Consider the following 14,410-nt stretch of genomic DNA (forward strand, 5'->3'; position numbering starts at 1 on the left):
GAAGCAGACTGGAAAAAAGGGACATTTATGCTTTTCTTAAAGCATTTGTCAGAACAGATTATGTCTTTAGTAACACTGGTCTGAAAAAGACCTCTTCAGGGTTTTTTTATCTGGAAAAGCTGTCCCTTTCAGTGAACCAGAATGCCATTTCAGTAGTGTTTCATACAGCTGTCACAGCATCTGTGAAAGCAGATACTGAGGAGACAGGTTTCCCTCGACAGCAGTGGTGTCTCTGTATTGTACATGTTTAGATTGATACACGTATCAGTAAATGCATATGCAAGTATAATTTATGGCATTTGTAAGTTAATGTTATGTCAGATGAGTATCACAGCTGCAAGTCTTGTGACAAGCTGTCCAGACTGAAACCACTGTTGATACAACAGCTGTATTAAAAGGAGAAATAATTGACTGTCAGTTAGAAAGCCTTTGGCGTGGGCTCCTTGCAGTAAATGGTAGCTAGAAAACTGCTTAAAACAGACCTTTGCAACTTGTCAGTTGGTTATTTTTAGTAACAGAGCCATGCAGTTAGTATAATGATTTTGATTCTCACTTCAGACATTTAATGGTACCACATGCAATATGAAGCGCAATAAATGTGACTAAATGCTTTGAAGGACTTTTAAACTTAAATGACTGTGAATCCACTTAAAATATTTTCTTGACATGAAAAGCTAATCAAAGCTAATTTGTCTCATAAAAGTAGAAGATAAAAATCGCTTTTTTAAGTTGTCAAATGGTGGTACAGCACGAATATGATCTGGATAAACAAAAGTAATACAGGTATATTGAAAATGACTGAGATGGAGACTAGGACAATCTAGAGATTAGGGTGATATAGAGTATTTTAAAATGAGTGTTGGAAAGTGGGAAAGCAGGAACTAGTGGCTGGGGATTTTCATATAGCTTGTCACTTGCCTGCCAGTTGCTTTGATACTTTGAATCTTTACCTACACTGAAAAGTCCTCATCAGACTGAAAAGACCAAATGCTCAGATTTTGTCCTGTCCAGAAGATCAGTAGTGGCTTTCCTTAAAAAAGCGACTTCACCTCTGATAGAGAAGCCACTGTTTTCACAGTATTTCACTACACTAATACTCTTGATTGGGTTGTGAGTGTCTTCAACCTAAACTGGAGGTAGCTGCTCTTGTGGGTTCTCCATCACAGAAATACATCTTGCTGCTTTCTACTTGAGGCTGTGTGGAGAGAACTTAAAGATCTCAAGTGACTGGCAATAGAGGGAAGAATATCTTGTATGTGGAACTTTGGGAGAGACGGAGGAGAGTTTTGAGGCCAGAAAGTAAGAGCAAGAAACCCGCCAAGAAAGAAAAATAAATGGGGAAGGTTTGGGTTCTAGCACCAATTTTCCACTCTGTCTCTGTGTTACCTAGTTACATTAATGTGAAATGTAAACCTCTGAAGCTTTAGATTTAAGTTAATTCATCCTTTAGTATTGAAAAGGCATGGCAGAGAGGAGGGGTCCATACATAAATTACGTTTATTTGAGACTTTTCCAAAGATTGTACTTACTTTTCTTTCAAGTGAATCTGTTAAGAAGGGGCTTTTGATTGGCTTCTCAGAACCAGGCCTTCAAGGAGGGTTTCTTTATGTTTTTTGTTGGTTTTTTTTCCCCCCATAATTTTTTGTAAGGGATAATTTTTCAGCTGAGATGTTGTTTCTTTTGGGGAGAGGTCTTTTTAGACACTTAGCATCGAGTTATGCCAGTTGCTATGGTTGGGAATTTTATTCTAATACCACCTTTTTCTAGACAGTCTAACTTTTATCACATAGACTGTAAGACTTCCATTCGTGACTTTTCATTTCCTGTTATTTTCAGCTTTCTTTGGGGACCTGATTAAAAGTAGTCTATGCGGGCACTTATTATCTCTAGCCTTGCTGCGTTGTGCTGGATTCCCTCCTTGCTTTTTCAGCTCTTAGAATTGATTAATTAAACCTCCAGTGCGTAAAGTAATAGGAAACACGAATTGTTTAGTTTATTCGTTAGTGTGTTGTGGGGGACGTGTAGTGTAGGGCTGTGCCCTGCTCAGACAGCTTTTATCAAAAATTACTGCAGTAACAAGTACAGTTTCAGTAGTTTAAGTTAGTGACACTGAAAATTACTTTTAAACACTTGACACGTCTCATAGTAGCGTTTCAAATCGTGTACTGCCTGGCTACAAATTGTCTCTCGTTTTCTCACGCTCCTCCATGCGGGTGCATACATATGAGCTTACTGCTCTCCGGGTTTGCCGCAGGGTGCCAGTTCCACCAGCTTTGATGCCCCTTCAGAGCATCGGTAACATGAGAGGTGTCACAGGGCAGACAGCCATAAGGAAAGGATTCTACACACCCTGCCAGTAAAGGCCTAGAGAAACACAGTCTTTTTCCACAGAGAAATGCTACCAGAATTTGATATAAATAAAGCAGCTCAACAGTCCGAATGGGACTGGTAAGAATAAGATATTCTGATTATTTTAAGCTTCAATAGCCACAGCATCGCTAAATCTAGATGTTAAAAAAACGCCTATCAGATCACCAAAGAAGTATCTGGTGGTGCCTGGTGGTTTTTGGAGCCCATGGAGGAGGTGTTTTAGTCTCAGCAGCTGTCAGACTTCAGTGCATACAGTAAAGTATGATCTTCCCACGGGCAATTTCACTGGCCTTTGCTTGTTCTCTGCTGCTCTCCAGAGGCAGATGACATTGTCTTCATCTTGGTTCTGCCTGGCATTTTGGCCTCCACCTGTGTCTTGTCTCCTGCTCCCTCTGCTGCTGTTTCCACTCCCTTCACTATTTCCGCAGAAGCCATCATTACTCTGACCTAATCATGAGCAAGTACATTTCACCACAGAGGGACTGGTCCTGTTGCCATGACAGTAAGTTTGATGGTGATATTGAACAGTGTTTCTTTTCCTGAGCAAAGAGTGCTTAGTGGGGTTTCATGGGCTGCGACTGGGGCATGGAGCAAATAGAACTCTCCAGGCTCCCCTGTGTGTTTATATGGACGCTTCCCCAGCACCTCCTCCACTGCTGATGTGATTCTTCAGGGTGTTGGGGACCTGTCCTGGCTGAGGCCACAACACAGGTTGCTACTGGAAATTTCATACTTTGAGCAGGTTCTGCTTTTGCTTCCTGCTTTTACATTAACAGTGCTCTTTAGTCTCTTTTGCTGTTCTGCCCACTTTCAGGAGAAATTGCTTGTCAGGCAGTCAGCTTGAGGCATATCAGCTCACTTGATAGCGTTCCATGTTTGTTGAGCATTTTAACTTTCTGCCTGCAAGTGCAGTAAGGAAATAGTGACCATTCCAGGGTGGCTTTAAAGGTCTCGGGGTAAATTTCCTTACAAAGGTGAAAGGCAAAAATGTTGGGAGGAGGATAACTTTTTTCTTGAAGACTTTCACCACAGCCAGTGCAACTGGTGTCCCTAGATACTGTAGGGTCTCTAAAACAACTGTTAATCTTCAAGAAGCACAGAAATTATGCTGACTGATCCCATCTTCCTAAAATTGACAAAGGGAGCAAGGAGGTAGTTTCCTCTTCTACCCTTCACAGATAGACATCTCTGTAGTGTTTGGATTGTAAAGTGTGCATACACTGATGGAGAAAAGCAAGGATCTTGTTTTAAGATCTGTTTCTTATTAGCATCTTTTTGGAGCTGTGCCGGTAGTTTCTCACATGATGAATGGTCAACCACAGTAATCTGACTTTTCCTACTCTCATTTCCAGGCAGATGATGATGTGCATGTGCCTCCAGTACAAATGGAGGCATCTCCTGTACTGGCAGAACTGAAGTGGCCAGGAGATCAGCATATATTAATGCTGACACTGCAAATTGACAGGCAAATAGACAAAATTAATGTTCTCAAACTAATAGCTCTTGAGGCTATCTATACCTCCTCATTATCTCACTTGTTACAGTAAAAACAACGTTCGTGCTCTGACATTACAGCATAGAATTTTTTTTCTTCCCCATCATAATGGAAAATTGTGTAACCACTTTTGTTGTTGAGTCTTCACGCAGCAGCTGCTGATGGTACTAATTCACTGTCTGCCTCCCCCCCACACACTAAATCAGCATCCCTAGAAATCACCTCACCAGGTAATTGCTGGTATCAGTCAGCCTTCCAAGAGGGTAGCTCAGCTGAACAGCAAGCTGCCAGCTGGGCAGAGCTGAGGCAAGGGCAGTAGTTACGCAGTCATTGTCACTGCTGAAAACCCAACCAGCTGTTAGCATTTGCCTAAAAGATCCTCCTGACAAAGAGGAATAAAACAGACATCAAAAAGTACCACATAGGCTAGCTAGCGTGTTTAAGTTACAGCTGCCAAGACATTGTGTGAGAGATGCTTAGCCAGATGTTAATCATTTTCTTTTCTCAGGAAAGGGATACTGTGGAAAAGCCAGAACTCCAGAAGGAGTCTGTCTGCCTTGGTTGATGCTGTCGGGGAGAGGTGATGGGCACCCCACAGGAGTGCAAAAAGTTAATTGCCATTTATTGGTAGTTGGACAGGAAGGTGTTTATGCTTGCTGCTGGGGCTAGAAATACCCAGCTACTGTGCTCGCCCTGTCAGGGGTTCCCTTGATTGGCTTTGCTCATTTTGGGCTTCTTTGTTCCGATCTTTCTTTTGTCAAATAGAGGTACATACAGATGATTTGCTGGGTATGGGGAAAACAAAAGCACATTAAATTTCTCTAAAGTGTTAATAAATCATCAATTTCAGTGCTTGTGAAGACAGGCTCATACACCAAGATCCCATGTTGTACTTTTAAGGGAGAAGATGAAAATTTTTAAAAAATAGTAATCTTCTAGGCATATAGTTTATTAAGTATGGTAGTTGAAACTTTAGGAAGCATTGTGTGTGTGCTCCAAGACTGGGGGGGGGTTTGCTTGTTTTGAAAAGTATGAACCTATAATAAAATAATTTCATTCTTCATCACAGCTTCTTTGTAGATTAGGTCACAAACCACAGTTGGCTAGCATCGGTCGTTAGCTGCAGCAGAGGAGTTTGAAGGGAACCTCTTCTGAAAAGTGTCAACAGCAGATCATTCTTCCCCAGCTTGGTCTCCACTATTGACTTTAGCTTCTCAGCAAGTTGTTAGCAAGGGATGTGTGTCTAAGGATCGGCATGGGTTTCTGGGAAGGGAAGAAACTGCTCTTCCTTTATTTTTGTGACACGTTGACAAATGGTACTGCTCAGTGCAAAACAAAAAAAATCCTTCTTATGAAAGCATTTTAAGATGTGGCAATCCTAAATAATGCATGAAGCATTAGATATGCTATGAAAATGACCTCTGAAGATAATCTTTTTGCCTGCCGTGGTGACTCCCTTAGCTAGGGGATCACAGCATGTAACTGTAGTATCCCATGAAATATTTTTTCCTGTTATTTGCTTATGTTGGGGATGTATGTCACAAAGTATATTTAGAACATATTCATTGTTTGGTCTTGTGTTCGTTCATTTGCCTAGGAAATGCTGAAAGCAATTGTGTTTATTTAGCATTTTGACGTATTTTGTGCATCTACAGCTCTATAGCAACTTAATCATTTAAATATATTTTGTTTATAATGAGAAATAGATACTGAGTATGTAAATGAAAACCTGCCCCTTTACTGACCTCTCTTCATTTGTTCTGTGGAGACTTAATTGACTTAATTAAATTAGAATATTATTATGAAAGGCTGGTAGTGGCAGAAAAGAAATAGATTGAAGGCTTTTGCAACATACAAACACTTTTATTAGCGATGCAGTGACTGGCAATTATGTAGTTATACTGATTTTTTTATACAAGGAAGACACTTGGGTTTTTTTTTTTTTTTAAAAAAAAAAGTCATCCATAGAAATAATGATCAGTTCTATCAAAATGGAATGTGCCCTTGGAGAATTTTCTTCCTGGGTTGAAATACAGCAGAGAAAATAAAATGTAAATTGTTATCTGTGAAATTTTAAACATAATGCATTAATATGTATATTTTACTAATTCACTATATGTGGCTCTGTAGGGCTTTGCCTGGCCAGGTATAGAAGATTCAAGGGTTTTGAGGTGTCTCTTTCTGTGTCACAGTACTGCAGAAAGGTTTACTGCGTTTATTTTTGTAGTTTATCTGCCAAAAGTTGTCTTGAAGTATTTTTTTAAGATGATGTGCATGTGGCCCGTACAAAACAGGACCATTAAAAATAAACCATGAGCTAAGAAAAAGCCTTATTTGGCAATTAAAGAATTAAAAACATAACATGACAAAGCCTTTTCATTATATATATTAGCCTGTAGAGAGAGAAAAAAATTCATCTTGTGAAGCTAGTTGAAATCTTGGGGCAATTTGGGCACCTGGCAAGGGCTGACTGTGGGAGGGACTGGTCTCTCTGGGTTCACTCTGTCAAGGGAGGGATTCCATCTTTAGTTTAATCAGCCAGGAGAGCCATGAAGAGGTTAATTTCCATGAATACCCTTGCAGGGGTTGCAGTGCGCTCGAATTTCCCTGTCATCTTCGCTCATAGTCAGACCTGTAGTCAGCACACAGCCCCCATGTGCTGAATCACACAGCCAGATCGCACGTGGTCGTCACTTAATCCCTAAACCTTTCACAACATCAGCTCTTGGACACTTCACATTATGTCTGCTGGATCTCTTTCATTTTGGCCTTTCACCATTTTTACTGAGTCAGGAGGAGGATCTTGAGCGTTTGGTTGTGCTTTTGCATTTTGCATTAAATACTGAAATCCTGAAGTCCTGCTCTGCCTCCAGCTTGTGGAGTTTTCCTGGCACTCTCTAGGAGAGGCTGGAGGATAATAAAACTGTCTGAGGAGGCTGAAACACTTCCACTCACTGATGGCAAGAATTTTGATTTGATAATATATATATATATATTTTTTAAAAAATCTTGTAAACATTGTTGTGCATCTGAATTGATGTAATTTAAAAAAAAACCCAGCAAAACCCAAACAACACCCCTAAACCTTTTAATATTTATATTTCCTCTGTGGTTCCCTCCTCTCCTGGTACATTCTGTACATTTTAGAAGCGATACTGATCTTGTACTTTCTGTTCTGTATGTACAGAAGGACCAGCTGTAGTCTCCTGGAAAAACACTGATTAATGAGCAGCCCAGGTCACTCAGGCTCATATTTCCTGAGCGTTAATGACAGTGAAATTTACAAACTCTGTATTTCTGATTCTGTGACACTCTTGCTCAGTCACAAAGTTTATAAAATAAATGAGAAATATCATAAGCCACAGTGAGCATCCTGCTTTAATATGTTTTGCTGCTCTAGATCCTCACTCTAAATTTCACATCATTGCATAATACTAACACCAGTTATAATAATATAGGAATAAGTTCTAATGTTCTATTACTATTTTACAGAAAATTTTTGTGGTGTTTAAGTAATATAAACTTGATTTAGACACAGTGATTTAAGAGACATTTGGGACATTATACCTTTTTGGAAGAATAACAGTGAAAATAAGCTACAAAAAGTTTTTAGTGCTTTAGGGGTTTTGCCTTCTTTGCGGCAAGTGATCTGTGCACAGGTTTGTGTGGCGCTCAAGCAGAGCCTTAGGCTGCCTTTTGAAAATCCCCCAAATCATTCAGGTGCAGATTGCTGGTGTAGTTTCTTGCCCTGAGTAATGGGTGCCCTTGGAAGAAAAACTGTAGGAACTTGCCATGTTATACATGGTTTTGCTAAAACGACACTAGTTTTTTTAGTGCTGTGGACTTTTCAGCAGTCTGTAACTTTGTAAATGAAGACTAAGTAGACACTCAGCATTGACTTTATGGCTGAAGTGTAAATTCATAGCATTCACCTAGCATTTACCTTTTTAACTCTGGAGAATTTTTTTGGTCACCCTGATAGTGGTTATTGGTGAGGAGCTTGAGAAATGTCTGAGTTCATAGAATCATAGAGTCATAGAATGGTCTGGGTTAGAAGGGACCCCAAGGATCATAGAGCTCCAACCCCCCTGCCACAGGCAGGGACACCAACCTCAGGCCTGGATCTACACAAGGTTGCCCAAGGCCCCATCCAACCTGGCCTTGAGTTGGGAGTACTGGATGTGTAGTCTCATGCATGGGCAGAAATATTTTACTGTGCCTTGATATTAAGATTTACTGAGCTGTTACACTCATTTATTGCATGTTATTTTCCAGGGGCAACTCATGTCATTTGTAAATGTACTAATTCTCTATAATCTTTGGCACAATCTTTTTCCATTTTGCCATATTCCTTTAACTGTTCAGGTTCTCTCTTGCTTAAGGTCCATACTGTTTAAAAGCATTGAGTCTTTAGGGGAATTATTTTGGGGGTGGGATGGAAAAAGAGCACCCTCTTCAGTTTTGTTTTTTTAAGCCAAGAGACTGTTACACAAAAGCCAGAGTCTATTTTCCCTGGTCAAAAACTCAAGAGAGTATGAAACCTCTCTCATTTTGAATGCTGAGAGCTTTGCTGGGGCTCTAATTATGTCTCTTCAGGAGCTGTCTGCAGAGACGTGCGTGCTGGACTATCACCTTAAAATAAGGGAACCAGATGCAACACTGTGGCTGCTCCCAATAGTATGAAGGGAATATAAAGGAAATAATTGCTTCTGAAAACTGAAATACGTGAAAGAGTATCAGACATCCACAGCTGAAGGTTGCTGAAAAATAGTCAGGGCACCAAACTGCAATTCTTGGGTTCCACTTCAAGCTTGTTGAAACGAGCTTGTCAGTTTTGACCTCAAGCACCCATCTGACTAAACCAATGGATATCCTCATCATTTTGCAGATTTTTCCAGAAATATGTTGATTTTTATTTATTTTTAAATACCTAACCATCTGTCCCAGCTGAAAACAGTAAGAGCTACATGAAATAGTACATGGGTGCAACACCGATGTTTCTTAACTTTCCTTGCATTAAGAGTAACCATCTTAAGCAAGAAGAACCTTCCATTCTTGGTAAAATACATGCCTTGATAGCTGTGCTTGGAAATTTTTCTGGTTAAACAAACTGCAGTACATCAAAATGTTCTGACAGGCTGTGTTGATATCGGCAGACGTTGTGGTAGAGCACAAGTAAGGACTTTAGTGTGTTTCCTGCCAAGTTTGGTTGATGCCTTGCTGCAGGAACAGCTCAATGTTTCCACTTTGAGATTTATTGAGAAATTTAACAGGGGGAAAACAGGCTTTTTTCCAGCTGCACCTTAACATAATAACTTTTCAAAACCTTTCAATATTTCACCTGTCCCACCACCACCACCCACCCCAGCTGAGCTTTATGTACCAGTAGTGTCCTATGTCATTGCTTTTAATCTGGGTGATTTGGAAACAAGCTAAAATATTTTCATCTAGAAATTAGCGTTGAGGTAGGACTTGGGCCAGTGTGTCCCACAGATGGTGCCTGTTCTTGGGTGAGTAACCAGTCTGTGTGTGTAAGCTCTTCAGTCTGTAGATAAGAGGTTTTCAGACGTGCTGTGTGCAGTAATCACCTTGATCTTATTTTCTGCAGTATTTGACACTTTTATGTCACCGTTTGGAAAAATTTTGAACCAAAGTAGATTGAAGTGCAGACAGCTTGTAAGCCAGGTGGCTTTTTCTCTTCACTTTTGTTTTCAATCAGATGTAAAAAGCACTCTAATCTTTGTAAGATTGCTCTTAAAATGAGATATTTGGATCCCATAAAACTTGTATTCTGTTTCTGTCATACAAATACCCTGTCAAAGTTGGATTGCGTGCATTTTGCAGTACCCTGATTTCATTATGTCATTGATTTTTGTCTGGAGCTGTGAAGATTAGAAACATTTTTTTTTTTCTCCTTTGGGGTTTTGGGCAATCATTTGCATCATATGTCTTCCATGTGTCTCAGCCTCTTGCACCATCATGATAGCGAGGGAAGCCTCATCCAATCTTTTTCCATTTGCTCTACCAAGTTCTCCCTCCACTCAGCATTCAGATAAACGTGGTCACTTCAGTGATCTTCCTGGTCTGGGAGAAAGAAAATCTGTAGCATACCTGATGAGGTTTGGGGGCAGTGGAGTGAGTATTCTCTGATTCTATTAGACAGACTCTGTGATCCTTAAGAAATGGCACAATATAAGTCCACCTATCAGTAGGTGATGTACTGGGGGGTTTTTTTGGTGGCACATGAGGAAGTTCCAGCAGTGACTTCTGCTCAAGGCCAGGCACCCAAAGGTGTTACACGGTTTAAAGCCGTGACATTTAACTAGAACACAAACATGTTCTTTATTTGCAGCCTTTACTCTGCTTTTAAAGTTTAATGACCTGTTTTTATCTTGTGTGTGCGGTAGAAATCTCAATGTGTTAATCTAGCTAGTGGGGAAATTAATTTAATGGAGTCTTCATTTCATTATATTGGTTAAACTTCTGTTATAGATACTTGACCTTTTAAAGAAGGTATTTTAACACAACTGAGGAATTCCATCATGATGAACTAAAGATGGGGTTTCTTAGATTTTGTTTTGTTTTTTCATAATATAAATCACATTTTGACTCAAGAAGAATTACCTAATTTTCACAGTTGTGTGAATGCTAACTGATGTCGGTAGTAGCTTATTTGTAAAAGTAAAATAATTATTTTATTTATGTGTATGTGTGTTTGATGCCATTTAGAACTTGAAAATACATTCCAATACCTAATAGTCATATTTCTATCTAACACTCATGTTAATAATACAGTGGCCTAGTATGTCATTATTCACTTAGATGTTCCAGAAAGTTAAATGGCTTTTCTGTATTTCAAGGGTTTTTCTGAATATTGCTGGAAATTTCAAGGGGAAAACCCCACCTTTTTGTGATGTAACTTTAGCAGACTTTTCACTCTGACTCTCCACCAGCATTAGTTTCTAGGGGGGATTTAGCAATTAATGTGCTTTTCTTTATTCTCAGCACAAAACCTGAGATTAATTTTTCTGTGAAGTATCTTTAAGTGTAAATGAAAAATGAAGTTACCCATCCTGGTGAGATTACCTGGAGAGAAAGTGCCTAAATATCCTACTCTATTAAATTCTCCGGTATTAAGAAAGATATACTACATGTAGTACCTTTGACTTAAAGCCTATGCTGTATATATGAAGCATTTTAAGTTAATAACCGCACTGTAGAAGGAAGAGTTAGAATTGGAGAGTGTTGTGTTAAATACAGCGAAATCAGGTAAAGTATTCTTTTCTCATATTCACTGTTTTTTGTAAAGTCTTTAAACACTGTACAGTGATTCATAAGCTATAAGACTGGCTTGCTGCAGGAAGCGACTTTACAAGCCTAGGCAGAGCTGGAGTAATTCAGGGTCCTGTAGTAAAGTCATGGAAGGCAGCTGAAGTATGGTTTCATACACAGATATTAAGTATATTTTAAATTAATTATCTTCTCTTCACAGCAGTGCATCTGGTACCTGTTAGCTTTGCCTTAGAGATGCTCATGTTTTCTTTCTGTATTTCTCTTCCCCCCTTCCACCTTAGTGGGATCGGTCGAAACTGGCCATGGGCCTCTGGCGGCAGCAGCATTTTGGCAGAATTCGGGACTTTGCATCTGGAGTTTGTACACTTGAGCCACCTGTCTGGAAACCCCGTCTTCGCTGAAAAGGTTAGACTGTTCAGACAAGATCATGTTTTAAAAGATAAATCACATGTTGGGGGACTAATCTCTGGGGATAGATTTGGATTTTCCTCAGTTGTAAGCATTTGTCGCAGGAGGTAGATAGATTCTAGATGATTCCCTAATCACCACGGCATGGTTTTGTATTATGAAGTCAAAAACCTGTTCCAAAATCATTGTGATGCATCTTTTTGTAGATAGCTCTCACCTAGCCCCATAAAACATAAACCTTCTGTTTATGTTCTAAGTTATTATCACATTAAACAATCCAACCGTAGAGCTTCCTTCACTGCTTAACCCGATTGTGGTGACAACAGCAACTGACATTTTGTTGTGGATAATATATGATGACATCGAAGGCAAATCACTATGGCCACCGTGTGCAATTTCAACAAGTTTAGCCTTCAAAATGCTGTATAATATGACTGCTGTCAGTGAGGTTAGAAAGCTCCTTCCCTTGCACTGACTTCTGTGAAAGGTCCTCTGTACTTTCTTATGGGACAAAGAAAGAAACCCTATTTATTTCCTCTGGCAAAACAGTTGGTTTGGTGCCGTTGTATTCTTTTTATTTAGGTGACCCATGTCCCACCCAGGTCCCACCCAAGCAGTTTTGCTTTAGTTTTTGGTACTTAGATAGTCTGTGGATCCTGTTCTTTATAATAAGCTCTATTGGATTTTGTTTGTTATTTTTTTCTCTTAATTACAATTTCCATTTGTTTTGGTTTTGTGATCTTACTCCAAGTACAACACACCACATCCAATTGGCCCGTGTTAGCTAAAACTGATATTACCTATTTTAAAAAATGGAATTAATAATAAGACTCCAAATGTTTGGCAGTAAATTTCAAACTAATGGTCAAATTTCAACTGAATGCCAGTTGTACCACACTTAAAGGACCTGATGACTTTGAGCTACCATTGTCAGCACTGGAACTCCTAGCAATTCAAACACACTCAGGGATGAATTTACAGACAAAGTTTCTCCTAAACAGATCTGATCTGGGGGGATGGCGGGGGGAGGTGGGCAGGCAGGCAGCATCCACAACCAACCAGAAACAAACTTACTGGGTAACTCAATTATCTTTTGACATTTATGGTAATTTACTGTATAACATCTGTTCTATTGAGAGACAATTAAAGTGTGATGAAAGTACGTATGTTAAAAATCCTTGCCTGTGGTTCTTTTCCAAAGTAGAGTCAAGCTATAGCTGCGAGGTGCTGGAAATCTGTTTATGTAAGCTGCTCTTAAAAGCCCTTTAGAGATTGCAATTCCACAGCCCTCCGGGGCAAGCCGTTCCAGGGCTGGTATACTTGATAAAAAAGAAGAAACACTAAGCTTTGCATGGAGGTATTCATAGAAGAACTCATTAAATGAGGTCTAGGACCCACTGCAGTCTGCATTTGGGCATTGACGGTTAGCAATGTAGTGTCAAGATGCAGAAGGCAGTTTGTGTACCACAACAGAAATCCTTCTGCAGCTTGGTGTAAGCTAATTTATCTTCTTTCTCAGCAGCTAGTTCAGTTGATACCTAGGCATTCGGGGTCTTACAATGAAGCTGTGAATACTTTATTATTTCTAGTCTGTGGTGATTAGGAGCTGCGTTCTCCCAAGTCACTGCATTTGTTTTTTTTCTATGAATGTTAAAATTCAGTATAAATTATTTCATGTGCTCTGCAATGGATTGTGCTGCTGGATGACTCCAGCTGCCGAGCATCTGGACTGTAATTGTTTCCCCAGGCCTCTCATTTGTAGAGAGCTCCTTAAGAGTGCCGGCAGAGTGCTCAGGGCTGCATGGGTTCCTGCTGGGCAAGCTGGTTGTATGAAGCTTAGTTCCAGCAGTGCTCTCCTTTCCAGGAAAAAACTCCTTTATGGTTTGCTTCTGCATCTGAACTAGGTGGTAGGCTTAATGTTTAATACCATTTCTGATTTGGGTATATGAGGAATATAATGCTGGAGTAGCTAAACTTAGTTAAGGCAACCAGTGCCTGCGAATTTCAGCATCCTCTGGAGGGATGCGATACTCTGTGTGGCAAGTCCTGAGCTTTGGGAGCTGGCTTCTGCTGTGGAGTTTCATTACCATCATTCGATGCAGAAGCTCCAGAAGTTTCAGAGGGCTCATTTACGTGACATCAGCTTCGAGGATCGTTTTTAATAGTAATACAATTGTCCACAGGTATTCAGACATAGAGTATATATGTTGAGTAAGACAGGGGCGGGGCAGGGGGGTGAGGGCAGACAGAGTAGGGCTATTTGGACTTTTGTACTGATGCTGTTTTATTTTGGGGGGAAAAATGGATCAGCACTCAGCATGTTGTACCCTTCCAACAGGTAATGAATATTCGGAAAGTTCTAAATCGACTGGATAAACCAGAAGGCCTTTACCCCAACTACCTGAATCCCAGCAGTGGCCAGTGGGGCCAGCGTAAGTAGATGGCATGTTTGGTACTATGGCCTATCAGTGTGCTGTTTGCAGTCATTAACTTTCAGTCACTGTTACCTCGGGGGTTTTGTGTATAAAGAACTTTTATAAAGAATAAAAATCTCAGATTATATTGGAAGTTCTACAACAACATAAAAAAAAAACACCCTTCAAATATAAAAAGTCATCCTACTCACTGTATTTTAATTTGCTTTTCTTTGATCTTTCAGTATGGCTTGTGGAAGCAGGGAAATGTCTGAATATGCATAGTTTTGGAAAGGAGCATATAGACTACAGAAGTCTTTTATTCAGAAATCTAAAGTGCTCTCTGCTCTAAAGTAGCTGTTTCAGGAAACATTATCAGCTTGTCTTAATCAAATTCCATATTTTTAGAGTGGTGTGGCTCTGCTGAAGA

General features: G+C 39.8%; 1 protein-coding gene across 1 annotated transcript in view; it reads left to right on the forward strand.

The window, feature by feature from the left end:
* Window positions 1–14,410, forward strand: part of MAN1A1 (mannosidase alpha class 1A member 1) — a 146,093-nt gene that overhangs the window by 106,427 nt on the left and 25,256 nt on the right. The window contains exons 6-7 of the mRNA XM_084262140.1: window positions 11,440–11,563; window positions 13,905–13,998. Coding sequence (XP_084118266.1) covers window positions 11,440–11,563; window positions 13,905–13,998 — 218 coding nt within the window. The remainder of the gene's footprint in view (window positions 1–11,439; window positions 11,564–13,904; window positions 13,999–14,410) is intronic.

The sequence above is a fragment of the Gallinula chloropus genome, assembly GCF_964237585.1.
Source record: "Gallinula chloropus genome assembly, chromosome: 3".
Classification (NCBI taxonomy): domain Eukaryota; kingdom Metazoa; phylum Chordata; class Aves; order Gruiformes; family Rallidae; genus Gallinula; species Gallinula chloropus.